The sequence below is a fragment of the Stegodyphus dumicola genome, chromosome 5, assembly GCF_044657685.1.
Source record: "Stegodyphus dumicola isolate Sdum_Otavi_A_Nest chromosome 5, ASM4465768v1".
NCBI lineage: Eukaryota > Metazoa > Arthropoda > Arachnida > Araneae > Eresidae > Stegodyphus > Stegodyphus dumicola.
This window is the reverse complement of record NC_140772.1, coordinates 78,080,822-78,103,824: the sequence shown is the minus strand read 5'-3', so window position 1 is coordinate 78,103,824 and position 23,003 is coordinate 78,080,822. Positions and strand designations below refer to the sequence as shown.

The 23,003-nt window shown below is 31.0% G+C and overlaps 1 protein-coding gene across 1 annotated transcript in view; it reads right to left on the bottom strand.

The window, feature by feature from the left end:
* Positions 1 to 21,642, bottom strand: part of LOC118192543 (neural cell adhesion molecule 1-like) — a 332,149-nt gene extending 310,507 nt beyond the window's left edge. Inside the window, exons 1-4 of the mRNA XM_085817818.1 lie at positions 21,588 to 21,642; positions 17,721 to 18,059; positions 13,847 to 13,957; positions 8,973 to 9,173 (exon numbers count right to left, since the gene is read on the bottom strand). Of these exons, the coding sequence (XP_085673944.1) occupies positions 8,973 to 9,173; positions 13,847 to 13,957; positions 17,721 to 18,059; positions 21,588 to 21,642 (706 nt within the window). The remainder of the gene's footprint in view (positions 1 to 8,972; positions 9,174 to 13,846; positions 13,958 to 17,720; positions 18,060 to 21,587) is intronic.
* Positions 21,643 to 23,003: the final 1,361 nt, after the last annotated feature.

Genomic DNA, 23,003 nt, shown 5'->3' with positions numbered 1-23,003 from the left:
AAACATTTTTATCTGCAGCGCGTGAGTTTCTGTATCGGAAATTCTAAAGATATGCTCGTTTTAAAACTATTTTGCGATATTGCTGTTGCACTGGATCTTATGGTTTAAGTGCGAGTAACATGATATTTAATAAAGAAAGGTAACACACAAAATGTTAAAAAAACGCCCCTTTGGACGTAATTTAAAATCTGAAACATTTCAGATTTTTTTTTTTTTTTTTTTCCAATGGCGGACTCTAGCGGTTTATACGCGTTGGCTGAAAGCGGTGGTCTCTTTATGAAGTAAACACCTAATAAGTGAGCCCCCATTGCCTCCTATAAAGCGACGGACAAATTGCCTTCTGATATTCGAGCACTGGCGCAAGTGATTTAAAAATAAATATTCGATAATCATTATGAATTACTTTATTCATCCAATTTCATCAGAATTATTTTCAGGCATTTCTCTTTGACATTTGGACTGCAAATCGAAACCTGATCATTACAAAAACTGTTCATAATACCCTTTTCATACAGACTTTATACATTACTTTCAATTTCAAGAAACCATGATGGCGACTGGAGTATGTAATAAACCAGTAAGTTATTAATACTTTAAATACTCAAATTTTCACGCTATTCAATACTTTTCTACAGAAAAGCAAATTTTTAAGAGCAACAAAGGTATAAAATAAATTTTATCCGCTATTTTAAAAAGAAAAGAGCCACATTTTAAATGTTTTGTTCATCACTTTCGAATATACGTGCCCCCGTTTCATTTTTCCTCCTTAATTCCGAGAAAAGAGTTATGTGGGTAAACATCATTTTTCATACTTCATTTAAAATGTCTGCAACATTACGCCTGCGAAAAATATAAAGTGAAGTTTTGGATATTGATGACCAGAATTTATGCCCACAGGCTGTAATTTTATAAGGCTGAATTGTTTTTTCTTTAATATGACTTTCTTTAATTTTTCTTCCTCATTGCACAAAACCATAGTCTTTACATAAGTGTTAAACTATATCGAGGCTATGTCTTTCACATAGTTTGAATAGAAAGTTTATTTTCAAAATATGAATAGGCAGATGTTGATATGAAATAGTGTTTTAAGTGAAGCAACAAACCTGCCTAGTAAATTGCATAATTTCACAAAGTTTATAAATTCCACCAAAATTTTTAATTTCAATATTTATTACTCAATATATAATTTACGCATACTTGAAATATTATCTTGTAGATAACAGAGCTGTCAAAGAAGGAATAAGAGTTAGTACACAGTTTTATTTTACTACTAATCTTTACATATAATAAAAGAAAGAGTCTGTGTGTCTTTCGTTCGTCCTGCGCGTAAGCTAATAGATCCAAGGCTACGAAATTCGGTACATAGGTGCATCTGGACGAGAGCCAGCGCATCTCGAAGCGAATTTTCAAAATTCAAATCAGATATTTTTTAATTCGTTGTCCGAAGTCAAAAGGAAGTATTCTAATCGCGAAAAGTTTCCGGCAGCATATTTCAACGAAAATATCCATTTTGACCGTTACCGAATGCAATTTAACGATGTTTTTTGCCTGACGTAAGGAAAGAATAAATGACTCTTTTCATCAAAAAATTATAAAACTGCTTTAAAATGAATTCTGAAGGGTGGTGTGGTGTGGTGTATTTAATTATGGCAAAGCACACTAGGGCTATCTGCCTAAGAGGAGGGATGCCTTTCGTGGAGGACTTTCTAAGGGAAACTGGCTCGTATACACGTTACACATGGGGAAAACCACGAAAACGCCCATGCAGCCAGCCCGTTCGCGGGATTCGAACCTCGGACCGAACTACCAGTGTTCAGCGTCTTTACCGCTCGGCCGCTGGTGGGCGAATTCTGAAGGGAATTTTTCGTGGTGTCTGTACGTACCCACCTATGTATCTCACATAACTCAAAAACGAGTAGCCTCAGAACGTTGAAATTTTGTATGTAGGACTGCTATAACATATAGACGTGCACCTCGTATTTTGGTTGCAATCGGCCGCACCAAACGTACATAAATATGTTTATATATATATATATATATATCCACTCTGTTACCCGGCTTAATGATTTCAGTTTCTTTACTCTTATATGTTTATAAATTGTGCATTGTTTGCTTTAAAAATGATTGAATTATGTTGTTCTTATCTTCCGGTTAAGGGTTTTATGCCTTTAGGAAATCTGAAAGCAATATTTGTAGAATTATCAACAATTTAAAAACTGTTTAAGTGCGTTAAGCCTAATTTTTAATTAACATGGCGAACATGTTTGTTTACATTTGAAACAGCAGAATAGTAGATTTGTTGACAATCTAGAGAGACTAAGCTTCGCAACAACAAAGATAATGCCTTAATTTATTATTGCGAATTAAATCATGCTTAATCCTTTCTGGAATTTTTTTGAGGAAATAAGTGTTTAAGATTTACTTCGTAATTTTTAATATAGGTATTTTGAGTTTTTATGCATTTTTGCCTTTTTGCGAAGTGAGAACTGAACTAATTGAATGAGGAATACTGAATCATCTGAGAAAAACTGTTTCTTTTTTGTTTTGTTTGCTTAATTTCTTTTATACATCATTCTAGATTTATTATAGTATTTGAATAGAACATGTGGCAATAATAATTATTTAAATTATATATAAATAATTATTTAGATAATTATTTAAATGATATAAATTCTTATATGATTGTATATATTAAAATGATATAATGGTATAAATATGTTTTCTGAGTTATAATATGAACGAAATATAACGCTGTTAAGTGAACCTAACGCCAGAGTGTCGCTATAGTAAACAAATATAGCAAATTTTAAAGAGTGAATTTATTCTGTTGTGGTTTATGCGCTGTCGGCGAAGTAGATTTAATTCAATCCAGTAAGTTTAAATGAAATGCAAGAAGAAATGCGTATAACTTAATATTCCGTACAAGGAAGTCATGTGGTGTACACATCAGATTTTTTTAAAATCTTTTTTGATGGAATTGCATCAATTTAAATAGTTTCTTTCCCTTAGAAGTGTGGTTTTGGCAACAGTTCTTCATTCAATTATTTGTGTACTGGACTGCTAATTGTTGAATATCAGCTCTGTTGCCAACTGGAAAAATGAGAGCAATAATACTGCGCAGTTTATAAATTTAATGTTCCTCTTAGGTACCGGACGTTTGTCGAGAGAAGGCAATGAGAAGTTGATTAATTTATTTATTTGGATAATTAATATTTGTATTAAGGGATATTGCTTATTTCATTGTAATTTTTTATATGTAGTACATTTTTATTAAAATCTGTGTCTTTTTTTTTTTTGACAAAGTTAGTTTTTAAATTCAATGGTGTTCCCTTTAGTCATTTTTCCGGTACGCATATAAGCATTCTGTGCCGCACCACGCACGAAGGAAAAATCTCTCCTCGTGATTGAATATGGCTTCCGATGACATCAATTCCTCTACGCTTAGGAACGCCTTGACTTTGCTTGGGATCGAGGGTATACCTACATACCGTTTGTTTACATTTTGATAGCAGTACCGAAAAGATCATTACGTACGTTGTATTTTTTTTTTTTTTTTTTTTTTTTTTTGCAAGAGATTATATTTCTTACAACACTGTAGTGTGGTGAATTTAATTTTAAAAAAGTGGTAATTTTTTTCCCTAGAAAGAAAAATTATTATTTATTCTTCTGGTAACTCCGTAAATGTGTATTAAGTTCAGATATGCTTTTTTTAATAAATGTATCATTCTTAATTTAAAACCTTTCATATTAAAGGTGTTGTGATTATTAATTAATAAATTCACGTTTATTATATACCTATTCTTTGCTGATGCAATCTGGGAAAGCATATGAGCATATGAGCTTTCGGAAATAGCAAAAACGGCGTTGAAAGCTAACATTACACAAGTACACAATATTTATAATCAATTTGAAAAAGTAAAATTTATTGCTGAAGTTAGACTAATATAGATTTGGAACGCAGAATTAGAGATACCTATTTTAAAATGTATAATATTACTATATAATTATTGCTCATTTTTAATGTTTAACTATTTTTGTACCTTTGCATAAAAATAATATTTATCACAGAAGGAAGTTTTCTTTTCTTATACGCGTGTATTAAATTCAGCTACAGTACTGAATGCACTTTTTTTCTTTCATTTAAGGCCACAGATATATTAGAATGACATGGACATTAATATTAATAATATGGAAATAACGTAAAATTTACAAAGGAAATACTTTCTGCAATGTTAAAAAAACATAATGCAACAAAATTGCAATAATAATAATACACTTACCTTTACAGTTGGATTAAGATCGTCGTGCCTCTTTTTTTACACCAAATTCATTCATATATTTATAAAACCAAAGCATTTAAGATTGCTTCTGATATTAATAGCATCTTTGAGAGATTTTATAATTTTATTATTTCCATGAAACAGGAAGCCTTCAGCAGATAGCTGTAGCCAAAGTTTATGGTTTCAATGAAAATAAACGCTAATTTTCACACTTCTTTGTCACTCATGGCGTTATTTGTCGAAAACAAAATCGGAAGAACCCCGCCTAAACGTCATTACACCAAGAGAAAATGATGTCATCTGAAAGTATGTCAAATCACAAGTACGGAATTTTCTCCATGCGCGTGGCGCGGTACAGGATGCTTATATGCATCCGGTACATTTAAAAGCCAACGAAGGCTAGCCGCGTAGCAGCTAGTTAAACATAAAACTAAGACTGAAATTATAAATATTTTATATTTTGACAAATGGCAACAGACATGGATGAAAACTGAAACAACGCATTAAATGGAAACAATAAGAAATCGCGTTTCGAGACTAACAGCTCCTTTGGGCTAAAAATAATGATAAAACATTTTTATTATAAAGTTCTTAAATAAAATAGATATTCTTATATAATCGTTGGCATTACTAACAATTATTGAGTAGTAACTAAATGTTTTTTCATTATTCACATTTGCCGTTTGTGACAATTGTTCTAAGCATTACTAGCTAGCAAAATTGCATATCATCTTATCCCTTATTTTTCAGTCATCACAATGATTCGCTTAAGCCAGAAGTTTATACAAAATTAAGTTGAAACTAATGATATATTTGATACAAATAAGACATAAATGTGTTCTTATATACTTTTGGTTTCATGCACATTGAAACACACTGAAATCATTAAAATTACCACAAATCAATACAAGTTTCGGAAAAATCGGTTGATAAGAAACATGAAATTTTAAAGCACACATAGTATACTTGTTATTTATATTTAAGCAATCATTTTATAGCCTACCTGTTGCTGGATTTCCAGGAAATTTATTCAGCAACAGTTTCGCGTGAAAGTAACAACTTCAGCTTGTCAATTAAGGGTAATTCTATCTCTTTTATGGTCAGATGCACAGCATTTTCTATGCCGAATATATATGAAAAAGAAATAATTTTCTCCTACAAAAATGTTATTAGAAGTACGAAAAAAATCTCTTTTTAAATGCAACAAACATCCGTCATTATATAGGCGCTGATATGGAAGTATGTGAATAAAACTTATACGAAAACATATATATAAGCATATTTTATATATGAGCTTTAAAGCAATCAGGACCAAATCTGAAACATTGCTTCAAGGAGAGAAATATTTTACGGATTTCACAAAACTTATACACTAAATAAAAACCACTCTAATGAATGTGCACAAATTATGTGTTGTATCGCTGTATAGCTCCATAAAACTTAAAGTTCAAAGTTTTCAATTTATTCCTTTACTTTAAGGTTGAGATTTCTTTTAAAGTACTTTGATTAAATATGTAAATAACTGTTAATCGATCTATAAGATGATTTAACAGACAACCTGAAATCTATTGTGGTGTTAAATCTAGGCAATAACTATGCATTAGGGAAACAGAATGGAAGGTAAATTTAAAGATAAACTTCGTAAGGGAGCTGCCCAGACGATATTGTGGTTTGAGAATAATACTACTGTACTGAAGGTCACGGGTTCGAATCCCGCAGAAGGCATGGATGTTTGAAAATGTAAAGTGTCTTTGCGGCGTGGGAGCACTCTAAATTTATGACGAGCCGAAATTCCTCTCGTGTGATTTGGTAGAAAGGGGGAGGCTTTGGCAACATACTTCCATGAAATACCCGAGTAAGATAACAACAGCTTCGTAAAGCTGCTGCCACCATTTTAATCCTTAATAGCCAAGCAAAGAAGGAGAGAAGAAAAAGATAATGCGCATTTCAGCAGGGTCTGTATAAAAGTTTGTGCTTTGTTTTAAGTTTTGAATTGTAATTGGCTCATAGCTCTACGCAATGCAGCTTCGTTTATGAGTGGTGCAGTTTGGAAAGTGAGTTTAACAGTGGAGCACTATCTTTTGAATAGAAAATACTATTTTTTGAATAGAAAAGAGAAGTACCCAGTTTAAAAAAAGGAGGCATCAAAGGACTATTGCCAATTTAAATTATAATTTATAGTTAGATATTTTTATTTTACCCCCCATACATATATATATATATATATATGTATATATATATTCATTTTATTTACATAATTAATAAGAATGACGAAAAGATTTACTTATGAGGAAACTAAATAAAAATTAAAATTTCTCTCATAAAATTGTTTCTTTTTTTCTTAAAAAGGATACAAGGTTAATTTGATGTTAAAAAATTTTGAATCTGATCCACAATAAATAGATTTGCCATAGTTATGATAAAATGATTAAGATTACTTATTATATATTTTCAAAAAAGGAGGAGGAGAGAGAATGATATCTTTTATTTAAATTATATTGCTTTATCACAGATTATGGATGAAAAATGAAAATCGGGATACACTTGAGAGATTTTTCTTTTCTTAATGAGATAAAATACTTGAAATATTTTTTTTTTTTTTTTTTGTTTTGAAATATTCTCATATACTTCAGACCATTTTTGTATTTATTATTATCAACCAAATTTTGCAAAACTTTAAATACATTGTGCGATTATAATTTTCCGGAACTGAAAAATGAATGCGTTACCTGTTACGTTTGAGCACAGTTTTATTTCTATCGCTAGTAGTAATTCCAGCTATTTTTGAGTAAAACGGTTTCGGTTTTTATAGTTATCTGAAAATCTTTTAATATTTAATAGGTGTAACGTCATAGATATTTTCATAAAAACTGCCGTGTTTTTGTAAAGGCTGTCACAAGCATTATTTATAAATAATAAACGCTGCAGAATGCAGGAACTACTTGCTTTTGAAATTATAAGTAAAGGTAGACTAACTTACTGCTCCTGGAAAAAAAAGCAGTAACCTTCATAATTTTGCCTCAAGTTAGTTTAATTCTTTGAGTCATTAACAGTCACAAGAATAATTATTTTTAACTCTTCAGTGAGCACGTGGATTACCATTCTAATCCACTCACTTTCACTTGAATAAACCTAATAAGACATTAAGTCCTCAACCGTCCTGCCTATTCCTTTTCTTCTTTCCTGATCTAAACTATTGGCTATTGAATGTTGCTTCGTCTGAAAATATACCGAATAAAAAAATATGTTATTTGCTGGCGACCAAATTCAGGTACTGCACTTCATGAATCGAATAATGCTGGAAAATTTCGCAAAAATGTGCACACAATAAAATCCTTTCCACGATATCAAAAGGGGACAAGAAAACATAGCTAGAAAATTACTACAGCAAAGTTACCAATGCAATGCTTCTTTGAATATCTCAACATGAAGAATGGGTCAATAATGAAATGAAGACGAAATTACGTACTGTGCAAAATAATCTCAATACTTGAGTGATTAACACAATTTAAAGTTTTAAGCATTAATAGTATACATCTCACCTTATGGCTTCATGTTTTAATTAAATCGTTAATACAATAATTCCACATTTCCTAACACAAGAATTAATCTGCGTTTTTGATTTCGTTAAATAATTTTCAAACTAGTCACAAATGTGGATTTCTAAAGGTCACATATTTTATTTATACAGAACTGAAAGAATTTGGCTGGATTCCAGAAATTCTAGTACTATCGCATCTTCTGACTTTTAATTAGTTTTAGAGTTGCTGTTTATACAACGAACAATTTAGTACAAGTTTGACATAGAAGATCCTGCACACTTGATCATCAAATGTTACAATGAACTTATACTTTCCAGTAGGGTTATTTGATTTGGCAACTGTGTGAATGAAATCAAGCAATCTAGATAGATTCCTTTAAAATAATTAAATAAAAATTTGGAAATGACACACCTTGTGACATTTCCAGATAAATATGAAAGTCAAAATCATTTTGCATATATACATTCTTAAAGTATTTTTTAAAGTCAAAGATCCCGAATATGAATGTCATCAATGAAAAATTGTTAACGATAGCAAAACGTGCATATACTTATATATACACATGTACATATATATGATATATGATTTTTCATTATTTTTAGAGGCAGGACACTACTCCATTTATCCAACGATCATTGCAAATTATAATTTTTAATATAAATAAACAATTTCCACTGCTGTAGTGTTAAATCCTGTCTAAACGTTCCCTCACTATTTTTTAAATATTTTGCAATTATGCTTGCTGTTCCCCAAAGCAAAATTATTTCTTGGTACAAATACAATAAAATTAAATTCAGACAGAAGATTACTTACAGAGCTCATTATGAATTTCTGGTAGGATTTGAAATAGACATGATAATGTTTAATGGATGTGATTTGATAATTTCTCTAGTGGAAAAGAAAGTTTTTATGAGGAGCTCGGAAAGCGCGAAACATTTTTCCTTTTAACCAAACCCTTCGCGTAAGAATTCACTCTAAAAGAGAAAGAAAAGGGAGAAATAACGTGAGATTTTTCCTAAGATTTCTTCCTTTTCCTTCATCATGTCGTCGGTAAACACCCCTAAATCGAGATTGATCACTTTCCTAGACTTAACCCAAAGGAAGCGAAACTCCGGGATGATCCAGGAAAAGAAAGATACAAAAGACTTACGGTTCAGCTCGACGGTGACAGACGTAACGGCGGGAACGGATATATTATTATTGGACGCTTGGCAGGAAAAGGCGCTATGAAGATCGCTTCGATCCAAGGAATCCACCACCAATTCGTTCCTCACCATGTGAGGATAGACCTGATAGGTGCCTTCTAGGAGAATGGAATCTTTCCACCACATGACTGACGGAGGAGGCTTTCCTGTAGGAATAAAAAAGTCATCAGAATGCCATTATACATAATGAAAGTATTGGTTCAGGCTTAACCCGTTGTCAATCACTTGAAGGAAGTGGCCTAAATGGGCTACCCGCAGAATTCAGATATGCGTTTCCATCCGATTCTCAGAAGGACGTTTGCAAATGGATGGGATCGATTAGTGTACGCCCATTTTAGCTAAAATCTCTATGCAGAAGTTTTATTATTTTTAATGATTTTATTATTTAAAGAATATTTTGAAAAATGTATTTTATTGCTGCTAAAGTGTATAATTATAAAGGACTTTGAATTTAGCGCTACTGATTCTTGTATAGTTTAAATTTTAGATGCAATCATAAACCCTGCAATAATGGCATCTTTTAAAAGATTTATTAATACAAATTGCATTAAGTAACCACTTTCATAACGTTGAACCATGATTCTGATTTTATTCGGCTCATTAATTCTTCATAATTTTGCCAATAAGAGTAATTGTAATGTCTTATGCTTTTGTTAATCTAAGCATAGGCTGTTAAAAACTTAGCAAACGCTTCAGAATCCGAGAACCTAAATTTGGACAAATAAAATAAAAGTAAGAATAAAATTTTATATTATTTCTTACACAATAATTAGTGTATGTTCACATACGTTCTACCCGTTTTTCAGCGAAAAGAAGAAGGCAAAACAATATCCAAGGACTTTACGAAATTGCCATATTTTGCATTAGGTCTTGTTATTTGTCTAATACTTTTATTCCAGTCCGATAAACTCTTCTATTTCAGAGTCTAAACATTAGTGCAGTACCATTTACACATCTTTCGCGTCACTGAAAGTACGAGAACAAAATTGCTCCGTAACGATCGAAACAATGTTGGTCATTGAAAGTAATTGTAGCGAATTGCTCAAGATGTGGTCATACTCCTAAATCAAAGTAAGTCGTAAAAATATGAAGTCTGCAATTATCATGAAGAAATTTAATGCCTTTGTGACTGATGAAAATGGCCGTTTATATGTTGGTTCTATACAATTGCATGCCTCCACATTAAGCGTTTATTATTTAGTTAAGCCCAAATGCCTAGAGTATTACTCCAACAATCAAACGGACACTTAAAATATTTTATGGGAAGCAGTTTTCTTTTTGAGTTTGATGGTGCAGGTTTGGGACTTCACTAGCAATCATTTGACCCTTGACAAAAGGCAGAGTACCTATTTCTCATTTTCTATTACAATTCGTTTAAAAATGGTTCTAATATGTAACGTGGAAGCAAAAATCACAGGTACTGACTCTGTCTGCTCATTACTCCTCGAAAGGAATTTGAATTTTGTGATGAAAATAAGAGCTTGAAACCAAAGGCATGAAATCTGAGGTTAATTGTACTTCATATGGCAAAAAAATTCCATAAAGTGAAAATCAGGAACACTGTAGCATTCTTAATACTGTTGTACTTTTTACATTATTTGATTATTTAATGGAATGATAAATCCATTAAATTGGATTCTTGAATAGAATGATATCGGATTCCATAATGGATTATGATGAACAGGTAGTGTGCAATATTTGCACATTATAACTAAAAACAAATAATAATTTTCGCATCAACAACTTATTTTTAAAATATTGTAAATCTGCAGAATCCGAAATCCTCAGAATTTGAAAAATGTTATCTTATTTTGAGCGACTTGTAACGTGTTTTCGATGTGTAACATTAAAAATTCAATTTCTTCAATATTTTCTGCTTCAGTTTTTATCAGTGTCACATCATGTGTTTTAATTATTTCCGTTAGCGTCATTTGAAGAACTACAATTAGCGAAATGTTTGCGGTGATCCAAAAATCAAAAGGTAAATAAGAATGGAGAATGAAAAACGTGAAACAGAAATAGGTTTAGTTAGAAAGTTTTAATTTGAAGCTTTAATTAGAGACATAAACAAGAAGCAAAAGAAAATATTTGTAACCTATATCTACACCTCATCAGTTTCCTTATCTGTATGTTTTGCGAAATGACTTTAAATAGCGTTTCGTTACACTTATGTGATAGATTTTCTCCAGTTGATTCGCATTTCTTAACTTTTCTCTACACTTTTTGTAATAAATAATACAGATAAAATTAATAATAATGGTAATTGATAAAATATTAACTATATGATAATTTTACCTATTATTACCGAGTATTCGAGAGTTCTGAGTTTAGAGTTTCGGCCAAAGCACTGCTCATTTTTCATGTCTCTTGCTTCAAAAACATAATCCTAATGACTCTACAAATTATTTTCTTTTGACTCCAAAACAGAATGGGTATTAAATGCTACATGGAAAGGAAGGAAAACAGATAGAAGAAATTTATTTATGGCTCATATACAGGATAATGTGAGGAATACATGATTAAATTTTTATTCAGTTCGGAATACACAATGGGTGATATTCAGTACATAGAGTGCCTACCTCTGGCAGCTACAACGGTTGCAACCCGCCTGGGCATCGAGACAAACTGAGATTGGACGACAGATTCTTTCATTCCACATGGCTTCAATCCTATGCCAGAGATGATCAATTATAGTGGCTGGCGAGTGGTAGTGTTCCAACCTCTCAGCAACCCATGGCCAGATGTTCTCTATGGGGGAGAGATCTAGAAAGTTTGCTGCTCAGCCTAGCAGTCGAACATCTTCTGCATCGAGGAAGGTCAGGTCAATACGGACAAAGTATGGTCATGTGTTATCTTGATGAAAGACGGCGTCTCGCAGATCTCGAAGTCACAGTAGGGCTTAACACTGGTTAGGCAAAAGTATGTGGGTCATCAAATCCACATTGTAGACAAAATAGCTAAAACCCCGGCATCCTAACCATTTGGAAACCTGACCTGTTAAAGGGCTCAAACTCGAAGTTACGTTAGCATATTTAATTAAATTAATTTTCTGCATTAATACATTACAATTAACGCATATTTTAACTCGACTAGTAAGTATACTCTGGTGGTAACTTTAAGGCAAGATAATATTAATAACATCTGCAGATATTTTTATTCAAAGGTGTTAATTATTGCAAAAAAAAATTGTTTATATGCATGTTTTTGTATAGGTTTTTTACACTTATACCTTTTTATAATAAATTTGAAACTAAAGAAACATAAAAAATGTCTCGAAATCGTTAACTGAATTAATTAAGGAAAAAATATTATTATTGATCAAATTAGTAGTAAATTCGTGAATTTACAAAATTCTTCTCTCCCTTACATAATCTTTTTCTGCATCATTTTAAAAGGATACATATATTTATTTATTAATATTCCGCCTGCTTCACCTCTCAATGAGCATTACAGGTCAGTCATGTTATTCTGATCGTTGGACCAGCAACCGTTTTCGGTTGTTTATCTTTTCAACCTTATTATTGATAAACAGATTTAACATTAGTTATTACTTATGTTGGGTGCTCCAACTTACAGTTTTTTTCTATATGTTTTGTATCAATTCACTTGCCAGTTACAGGTACAGAATATTATAAACAACCTAATTTTAATTTTAATCAGTCCGTATATCGCATAATAAATAAGCTATGCGAAGTTACAGATTAAAGTGAAATATGAGCAAGATGCATCTGGAAAAACACAAATACCTTGGAAATACGTCATACTTGAAATATTATATATACATATTTTTAAACTAGAAAAAAAATTAATTAATTTAATTACTTTGAAACTAAATGCTTTTTGACGCACAGAGAAATCAATTAAGACACTATTTAATGGAATATTTAAGAAAAACTATTTCTTTCTTGAAAAGTATATTATTAAACATGGTTCTTCTTCTACCTTCATTTAAATTCAGACAGGTATCTCTAAAAAAACATTCTTATTCATTCAAGAATCAGCAGAGTTTCATTCAACTGTGCCTTTGCGACCAAACAGAAAATTATATAAAAAAATGTTTTCCTCTTTAAAGTAGAATTGTACTTAAAATAAGGAAATGAAACATTTAAGCACCTTTCTAAAAGAGTCTTCTTAAGTTGTAGCATTTTTTCTGTACATTGAATGGTGCCTTGCTATTTGTTTTGCTAAACATTGTATTTGACTGAATGAAACGAAGAATAAAATCTAGAAAATGGGTAAGTAATTGCAGTAACAATTTCTGTAAGCATTAACTTTAATCAAGTAATGTATAAAGGAAAATCCCAACATATAACTTTTCAAAATTTTACTTTTTATTATCATATTTATATTGTAAAATATATGAATATATATGTTCAGGCTTAAAATACATATTAAACAGGAAAATAATATTATTTTTTTTTATTCCTAAAAGTTTATTTGAAAAATGATGTTTCCTTAGTTCATTTTAATTTTAAATTTCACAATTTTCAGTGTGCTCAAGCCACTTAAACACTTTCAAGCAACATAAACTGTCGCATAAGTTTGCATTATAAATAGAATTTATAAGCTTAAAAATTTATAAAATTGTTCGCTAACGCTGTAATATATAAATTATAGATACAGTCATCTGCTGAATAAAATCTCAGTAACGTCAAATAATTAACTTACTGTCAAAGATACTTCCTCATGAATTTTCGAATTACGTTTCGAGAACAGAGAATTTGACACTGAGTTACATTACCCGGTATTCTAATACAAAGGTTACAATGTATGCGCATGCATTAGATATGCATGTAGTCAGAAATATATTTCCACTCACCTCCTTCAACTTCACAGATGAGTAATAGCTTCGATCCGAGGTTGTGAGGCCCAGCGACTCGCTGAAGAATCTCCCCACTAGAATCCTTTATCACCGGCTTCTTTGGAGGAACTGGAAAATAAAAAAGTAGTTTTCAAGGGAAGAAAAAAGAAATAGTTTAGACTGGAGTAAGAAATCAGAATGGATATGTCATGCCAATACTGCGTGCAGTGAATGGGCGTGCATATAAACAGTTCATGACATATTTATATTAATTCATGGAGTGTAGATGACTAAAATGTCAATACTGCTATCTATTTCCATTATATCTAAGAAACAATTACTTTCGGATGGTTCTTGAAACATTTATTTCAAAACTCAAGCATTATCTTGGGTCTAGGTTTTATTTCATGCAAAGGAAAAGTATTATTGTTTCAATACTGCTAGATAGATACTGTGGATATCATTATAGTTTGATGTTAATCTTACTTTTAAGTGATTGAGCATTTTACGAATAACTGTACATTTCTGTCAGTATGATAATGCCATATTTTGACCAAAAAAAAGACTTAATTTAATTCCTTACGTAAATCACTTTCTATCAAGTTGAATTTAATACTAATCTTTGATTATTAAAAAGCAGCTAAATGGCATTAAACATAATTAAAGTTCCAGTTACATTCTTCATACAATGAACCATCTATGGGGAAAATATCCTTGAAATGATATTCTCTGAAAAGCACACAGTAAAGAGCACAGTTAAAACAATGGTATACAATAGTTTTTAGCCATGTTTCTAATTAAAGATCACTTTCACGAAAACGATAATCACTTGAAATGATAGATGGCCTTCTTAAGTGTCACTGTAGTTTTACTGAAACACTATGCATCTTATAACGTTTTAGAGTAAATGTTACTTATAGAGTGACGTTATATACACGCATTGTAACAAATCTGATACATTTCCATTTTCTTCAAAGAAGACTCTATCTTACATTACTATTTCAGAAACACATCACTAAAGAAAGTGGCATATAAATGTATAAATAATATAAAAATATAAATAAATCTTTTTACATCGTCCGTTAAACACAAAGAATACGCAATTTTGGGATAACTCTTACGTAAAAATTAGAAAAAATAAAAAAAATAAGAAACAAATCTTTTGAAAACTCGTCTCAGGAATAGAACTAAAATCATTAACTAAAACTGGTAACTGAAATATTTCCTCGTGTTCATTCATGATACATTAAGTTTTATCACAAAACAATTTCATTCACGAGACTTGATGTGGACAATGTTCAAGTTTTGAGAAGTCTCTAAACGCCTTCTGGATTTAATGTAATATTTTTTTTTTGAATGTGGAAAGCTTCAAATAAATTATTCAAAACTACAGGTGCCTAACCGTCTTCTTTAAGTTTGGATAATATAATCAACCTTTGTTTAAGGGAAGAATTGGTCATTTTAATTCTCTAATCCAGTAATTTTGAATTGAGATTCGAAAACTGAATCTTCAAGTTTTTTACATCATTTGTTTCTTTGATAGAAATTTTAAAATATCATTTCAAAATTTAGAACATTATTTGTATTGATATCCATCAAAAGCATTCATTAAAATAAAACTGCGCAATTTATGCTATTTAGGTGGACGTAAATCATCAGTTATCATTATCGGCTCTGATTTTCACATTCTTAGTTTTATAGAGAGAATTCAATGTCCCATGTTTAGCTTTTATTTGTCTTAACATGTTAAACAACCTTCTTCTATCTAATTTTGCTTTGACTTAAAATGATTCTGGGAAATGTAATTTGAGCTGTTACTGAAATATTTTTGTCATTTACGATAAAATTTAACCTTCGAAATTAAGCATTTTTTATTATGTGCTTCATTTGTATCTTTTTTATAGATGTAGGTTTGTTTGTAACAAGTGTATTCATAAATTTGTTTTTCTAAGTATGCAGAAAATAATAATTAAATGAAAGTAAAGAAATCTGAAAAAATAGCGAATTTAATTTCCTTTTTTTTTTTTTTTTTTTTTTTTTAGAAATCGATTTGTTATAAATTTATTTTATGATGCCCACGAAGTGTAGGCGATAAATATAATATAATGTATACATATAGCTCGGTTTCAAACATTTTTGTTTATTAGTCAATCAATTATTTTTATAGAAAATGGTGACACTGAAATATTTCGAACGTGCATGTCATGAGTGATATTTTATCTGAGTAATAAAATGTGTAAAATATTACATTCATATAAATTAACAATGGAGATTTTATATATTTCTCGAAGCTTGCTTTCATCTCTGCTGATCTGTGCAAAAATTGAAATAGCAACTGATTTTTCTTATTTCTGAGGACCAGACTGCAGTTTTCCTTCATTCTCAAATGAACACCTATAACGCAAAACCTCCGTAACATCTTTAACATACTTACTAGGCCGTCTGAAAAATCTTTTACTCTACAGAATCTTCAAAAAAATCTGTTCGAAAGACTGTAAGATCTTTAATTTATCTTTAAACGTAAAATTGTGCATAATTTATTTATTTGAACAATTCAAAAGCATTCTGTCTACTTATTGGGAGTTTACCGCTATGTTTTATTTTTTATACTATATCTACCTGATGCAATTTAAAATTCATTTAATTACTGCCACTTGATTTTTATTTTTTTAAACGTTTGCATTTGTGTTGCGTATCTTGGTACAAAATAATCAGACTAGCAAGGACTTTTTGTTGTTTTATTTTGCACATGTATTACCATACATTTTCACATTGCCTTTTCCTGCATTTATACACGGTTTAAAATATAAAATGTAATCAATATAAATAAATAACTGTAAAAGAAATGTCATTTCTGAGCAGAACCTACGCATCTATCAGGCTGTCATCATTATGTAAACGCCTCGTTTACAATAACCTTATGTTACACCTCCTTAACACCTGCTCATATGGCATTATGGAATCCTACCTCTCTTATTGTTTTAGAGAATCCAAATTTTTAAAAAAATCTCACTTTAGGGTATTTAAATTATTTCTCTGAGGTGCAGTAAAATGCGCTTTTAGTGATAGTCTAGCATAATAACTTCGATTAAGGTAATAGCATATAAACTTGGACCTTAACGTTTTGATATAAGTAGTATTATTATTAACGTAAATGATGCAATATATTTAAATGCTAGTTAAATTCTACTACAAATGAGCACAATGATTTCCATAATTGTCATCTAATGATTTGTTTTAAATTCAGATATATTAAATGAGTTGCAAAATGGCAAAAGCGCAAGATGGCAAAACAACTTGTTTGCCAACGCGAATAACTAAAGCTACTATATACTATATAAACGTATACGTGATGTCTCAAAATAAAATTTCCGGGTATCAAAAGTGCTTTCTATGACATGAAATAAGCAAAATCTATCTTATGAAAGGAAAACAGGAAGTTTAGGAGATAGTGGATATTGAAGATCAATAAAAAAAATGGATAGGAAATCTAGCTGCTTCCGGCAACCTTTCTTTCACTAAAATATTATGTGATGATCTCCGGTATCTCTTAAACAACCAAACTTTTTTCCGATTTCTGGTAACATATTTAGGATGTTTTCCAACGGATCCACAAGTCTGCTCTTGGTGCAGGTAGGTTTGTCATTGACGATAACATCTCATAACGTTAAATGAATAATTCTCGCATTACGTTCATTAGATATTTTTGGGGAGAAAGGTACTTTCAGCTATAGACATTATTTGGCACATCTAATATATATAAAGAGAGATGCACAGAGATTTTCTTTACAATCTGGGACATTTTGGCTATTATAATTTTCACACAAGTTGATCTTACAGTAAAAATAACGTAAATACATTTTATAAACTATATTAACAAGTTTATACTTACTAATTATTTCTAGAATTACAAGTGCATTCCTGGATCTTGCTATTTTGAAGTCCACTCTACATCTGTACTCGCCCTCATCTTCTGCTTTCACATTCTCAAGCCTGAGCACCGTTGGATGAGTGGATACATCCAAAAACGCCCGTCCTGCAATCTCCTGTCCAGGTGCATGTTTGGCTTGATGTAAGTCCCTTCGTCTGGAATCTAAACTGTATAACGGCGTCGTGCTCTCGTCTTTATACCACAAAACAAGCGCTACTTCATCATCTGGTGATGGCGGTGTTATATCACACTGGAGATCGACTTTGCTACCTTCGACAGCAAGTACAGTCTCTATTTTTTCTGCAAAAAAATTAAGAGTAGTATAAATACACATATTTTAAATATTCTGGAAATATTATTATATAAGTATGTTTTGAGCTAGCTATGCATAATATAATTAACCACAAGGGATTTAACAATCGTTATGAGATGTTAATTGTAAGGTTTATCCTCAGTGAACAAAGGACACGAAAACTAAAAATAATTAAAATTTTTATAAAAAAATACATTTAATCGTTGTAATATACATTTGAATTAAATCAAAAGCATCTTTCTAGGATTCAGAAATTTTAATTTTCCTCTAAAGACACGAAATATTGAATTTTTCATTAAAAATTCCAGCCACTGGTAATGATAACTTCACTATAAATTTGCACTAGAATTCTTGAGAATTAGTATGGATTTTTTAATAAATTTGATTTGCTTCCTCAAACAGTAATTGAGTAATAATTATTTATAATTTACTTATTTTAAAATTAAATAAAGCCATAGAGTACAATTAATTTATATTGTTTAATTACGCACAGAGTGACTATATCATAATGTACAATCTTATCTGCACTTACCGCTGAGAACAAATCTTGACAAAAATGTGCAGCTTTAAAACAAATTTCCATAAATAAAAAGATTCTAAATTAATGTTCAAACGTGTAATAGCTTTGAAGCATTTGATAATGATGTAAAACTTATAAATTCAGAATGTACAAAGCGTACATTACATGCTAAGAAACGAAATTTTAAAAAGAAAATAAATTTCAGTCATAGTACTCTTTTTTACTTTGCAGCCTTGACCATTCAGTCTTGATTTGGTTTCTCCTCCAATGAAAGAGAGGGACTTTTAAATTTTTAGCCGCCTTTGACTTACGAAAACATTTGGACTACTTACATAACATACCGGTGCAGAATACTTTGAAGAGATCTGAAATATGTAAGTCTAAAATGTATAATAGTTGCTTAAAAATAGTCCTTTGGTACTTTGGTACTTAACAGTACTTTGGTTACTTTCGGTACTGCCTAATGTATAAATGGAATAATAAAACCCACCACCCAGTTAAAAACCATGAGGCAAATGCTGCGAAATTATAGTTCTAACATAGTGTGCTTTCGCAGGTTCACATGCAAACATCCTTTTTTTAATTAACATCTTTAAAGGAAAGGTATAAAAGATTGAGCAGAAAGTTGACAAAAATCTCAGTGCAGGATTGTCAAATGGTGCACGTGCAAGAAAAACACTCCGAAAAGCATATTAATAAAAACGTTTTAAATGTAAGGGCAAAATGAAAAGTTTTACATCTATCTGCATTTCTCGTCTACCTGCATTTCTTGTTTCCTATATCACATCATGTTAAATAGCCAGTGATAATCAAAGCAAGTTCTGACAGAAGGGAAATCCATTATAGCAACGTATATCAACATTGACTATACATGAGTAGACAATAAACGGTGAGTAAGCTTTGGAAATGGTAATATTGCCTGGAATAGAGGAGACAGCAGTACTATACTGTCTATACAAATAACAGCCAGGATACAGCGCTTGGTGAATTTGTAGTGTTCTCATCTCTTTAAAGACAGCTGCACTATAAACATTTTTGGGCCGAAGAGGAAGTGAAGCACATGACAAATGAAATTCTTATTGCTATGTCATAAAATATAGCTCAGGTTTTTAAATCTTTAACAAAATGGTATAAAGGTATAATGCGGTGAGAAATTTTACAAAGGAAAAAGCGAAAAACCTGCAAAATCCTAATTCTGAATAAACGATTTAGTCTTAAAATTTTTCAATCAGCCTAAGTAAAGTCTTTAACAAAAAATTATATCAAAACAGGATATCATTATCAGCACGCATTCAGTCCTGCTTTCGTAATTTCTTTTCTATACAGTGCCTTTACATCCATTCAAAACTGATCACTAACAATTACGTTAATTTTTAGGAATCCCTTGCTGGGATTAACATCAGTTATCTCACAGAAACTAAGCGATTCTTTAAGCACAATATCGAAATTACTTTTTCAAGCGCATTTTGAACACTTTTATATGAGCTAGCGTCATATTTATGCAATAAAATATTTTAAATAGCCATGCACTGTTGATATATGCTACGTCATCTGGTCGACAAAAATATTACATTCTTCTTCATATTTAGTTGAGTTGAACAATCTGCTATTACTTTTTCATATACACTATTTTTTGTAATGAGTGAAATAATAATATTAAGTTATGTACGCATTCACTAAATACCGTTCAAATCGACTAGACTCTTCTGTATATGATTTAAATCTTCGAGACATTTGAAAGCAGTTGGCCTGCATTAATATTTCTGATTCGGTTTTATCACACGGAGCACAAAGTATTTATAAACTTTCCATAAAATTAAAAATTTTTGAATAGATAAGTATTTCATAACATTATTTATTTTGCTTGCAGATGCTTAACATAAGCTTTATTTTTTAAGATGGGAAACGAATCTAAAACATATATTACATATGTTTAAATGTTTTCTTTGTATAAGAAATAAAGAGACAACTTTTGCTTAAAGATAAAAAAGAAGGAAAGAATCGATTTCAATTTTATCCGAGTATTTTTGATCTCAATATGTATTTTACTATTTATCGCTATTCTATAGATAGTAATAGATATCCATAGATTGGATCAAAATGGATGCTTAACTGTGTTCGAAAAGTTTCGTTAAGACAATTAGGTGTCCTTTATCTCAGCTTTGCGTGACAGCAAATGTGTCAGCCAAACTCTATTCAGTGTACGAAAGAATAAAACCCCAAGAAAACGTATCTGATTAAAAATATCTTTCTTTCTCTACATTTATATATATTTTGCGTCATTCGAAGCCTCAAAGGAGTAATAAGGACAGTTGATTTATTACTGGCTTAGTGTGTATGCGGAATGAAATAGTCATAGTGTCACCCTCGGTACAGATAAAACAATTCAAAGACATTTCACGCTTTCATGTCAACCAACTGATATTATTCCCAGATCACGAGGTTAAGTTAATTTATCTTTTACTGCCAGCATAAGTCGAAAAGTACAGAACAATAGTTAAGATCAAAAGATTTTTCTTCTGTCGATTCTATACGTTTCGGAAGAATTGTTTCCTGCCTCATTTAAACATTGATATTATTCTTAGTAATCTGGGACTTCTGGACCATATTTAGGAATTACACAATAATTATTTACAATTACAAATTACACTAGAAAGAAACTTTTAATGCACATATAGGATGCATTTAAGAAAACAAAATGTTTATTCATTGTGTTCTGCTCTCAGATATAAGCATTGAAACAGATTTCAGTTGTAATGCATGTATAAGCAGAAGACATTTACAGAAAAATAGGTTCATCTGATAGCATTTATATTAAACAATCCTTTTTTTCATGCCACAACAATAATCCAAAATATTTAAAAATAAATTTTATTCTCCCCATATATTTTTATTTTCTTTAAAAAAAATGAATATTTGTGCTAGTAAATGAATCATTTAGTTTGCATATTTCAAATGATTAGTTTGCGCTTTTAGTAGCATTTGGGTCACACACTCTGCGCCCTTTTGATAAAAAATTCACAGTCTTGCTCTGTTACAATAGACGGCATCTTGGGATCAAAATCTAGAAATCCTCCTGAATTTTCTCATCCTTGGAGCCGTTATACCTAGGAGAGAGTAAATCAGATTTACTTGAATCTTGGCCACTAGTTTCGTACTTTGAGAGTTTATTAAAACTATGTGTTTCAGACTATGCCTCACTTTCTTCTGGGTATTTTTGTTCTCGGAGCTAAAGATTTTTGGTGGGGTTTTTTTGGATTATTAGAAAAGATTTCTTTCCTATTTTGGAAGATTAATCAAAGATATTTATAGACATCTGTTGATGTTATCTGAGCGTTCTCATTATAGCGAGTTTTATTATGCTTTTTTTTTTTAATAAAAGGCATGTTTACTCTCGACAGTATTCGGTTTGGGTCTTTTATTCGAAACATCAGTTTTGAAATCCAAAATTCAATAAATAATTCAATAAGTAATATACATTAAAAGATGAGCTCAAGAGAATAAGTATCCTTCGTTGATAATTTATGCTCTTATATCATTTTATTTTCCCATATCGCAAGCCAATTGGAAATATCAAACTACTTCTGTCAGCTTAAGACGTAGAAGGTGGTGTGGTGTGGTGTATTTAATTATGGCAAAGCACACTAGGGCTATCTGCCTAAGGGGAGGGATGCCTTTCGTGGAGGACTTTCTAAGGGAAACTGGCTCGTATACACGTTACACATGGGGAAAACCACGAAAACACCCATGCAGCCAGCCCGTTCGCGGGATTCGAACCTCGGACCGAACTACCAGTGTTCAGCGACTTTACCGCTCGGCCGCTGGTGGGCTCTAAGACGTAGAAGGAGAATATGCTAAAGGACTTTCAAGATTTACGTTAGTAAGGAATAACAATAATTTTATACATAAAACAGGATTTTAGCTAACGTGCGCATTATGTGCAAGGAATCTATGTAATGGAATCTATGCACATCTCAAATGTATGCAATGTTAATCAGACATATTAGTAGCTATAACTACTATTATGTATATAAGCGTAGAACGTCCATCGTCTTTTCCTTATTATTTGTTATAAAGTATTTAAAAGCTGATATTGATATTATTCTAGCAAAAGCTACAGAAACTTTACTAGTGGTACAGAAATATCTCTCATTTAATATACATCAGATAATGAAGAATGAAAAAAAATATTAATTTTGCATTTTCAATTATTGTATTGAAATAGAGAATATTCATAAATATTAATCTTCCTTAAACGAAACACTTAACTTTACATTAGAAAATGTAATAATTAACACTTAACTTTTCATTAGAAAAAAAATCATTTCAAAATCATATCATTTACCACATTTATAATCACGGGAACGTATTTAGGGAACGTCTCATTAGGTTAAGTACACAATAACCTAAT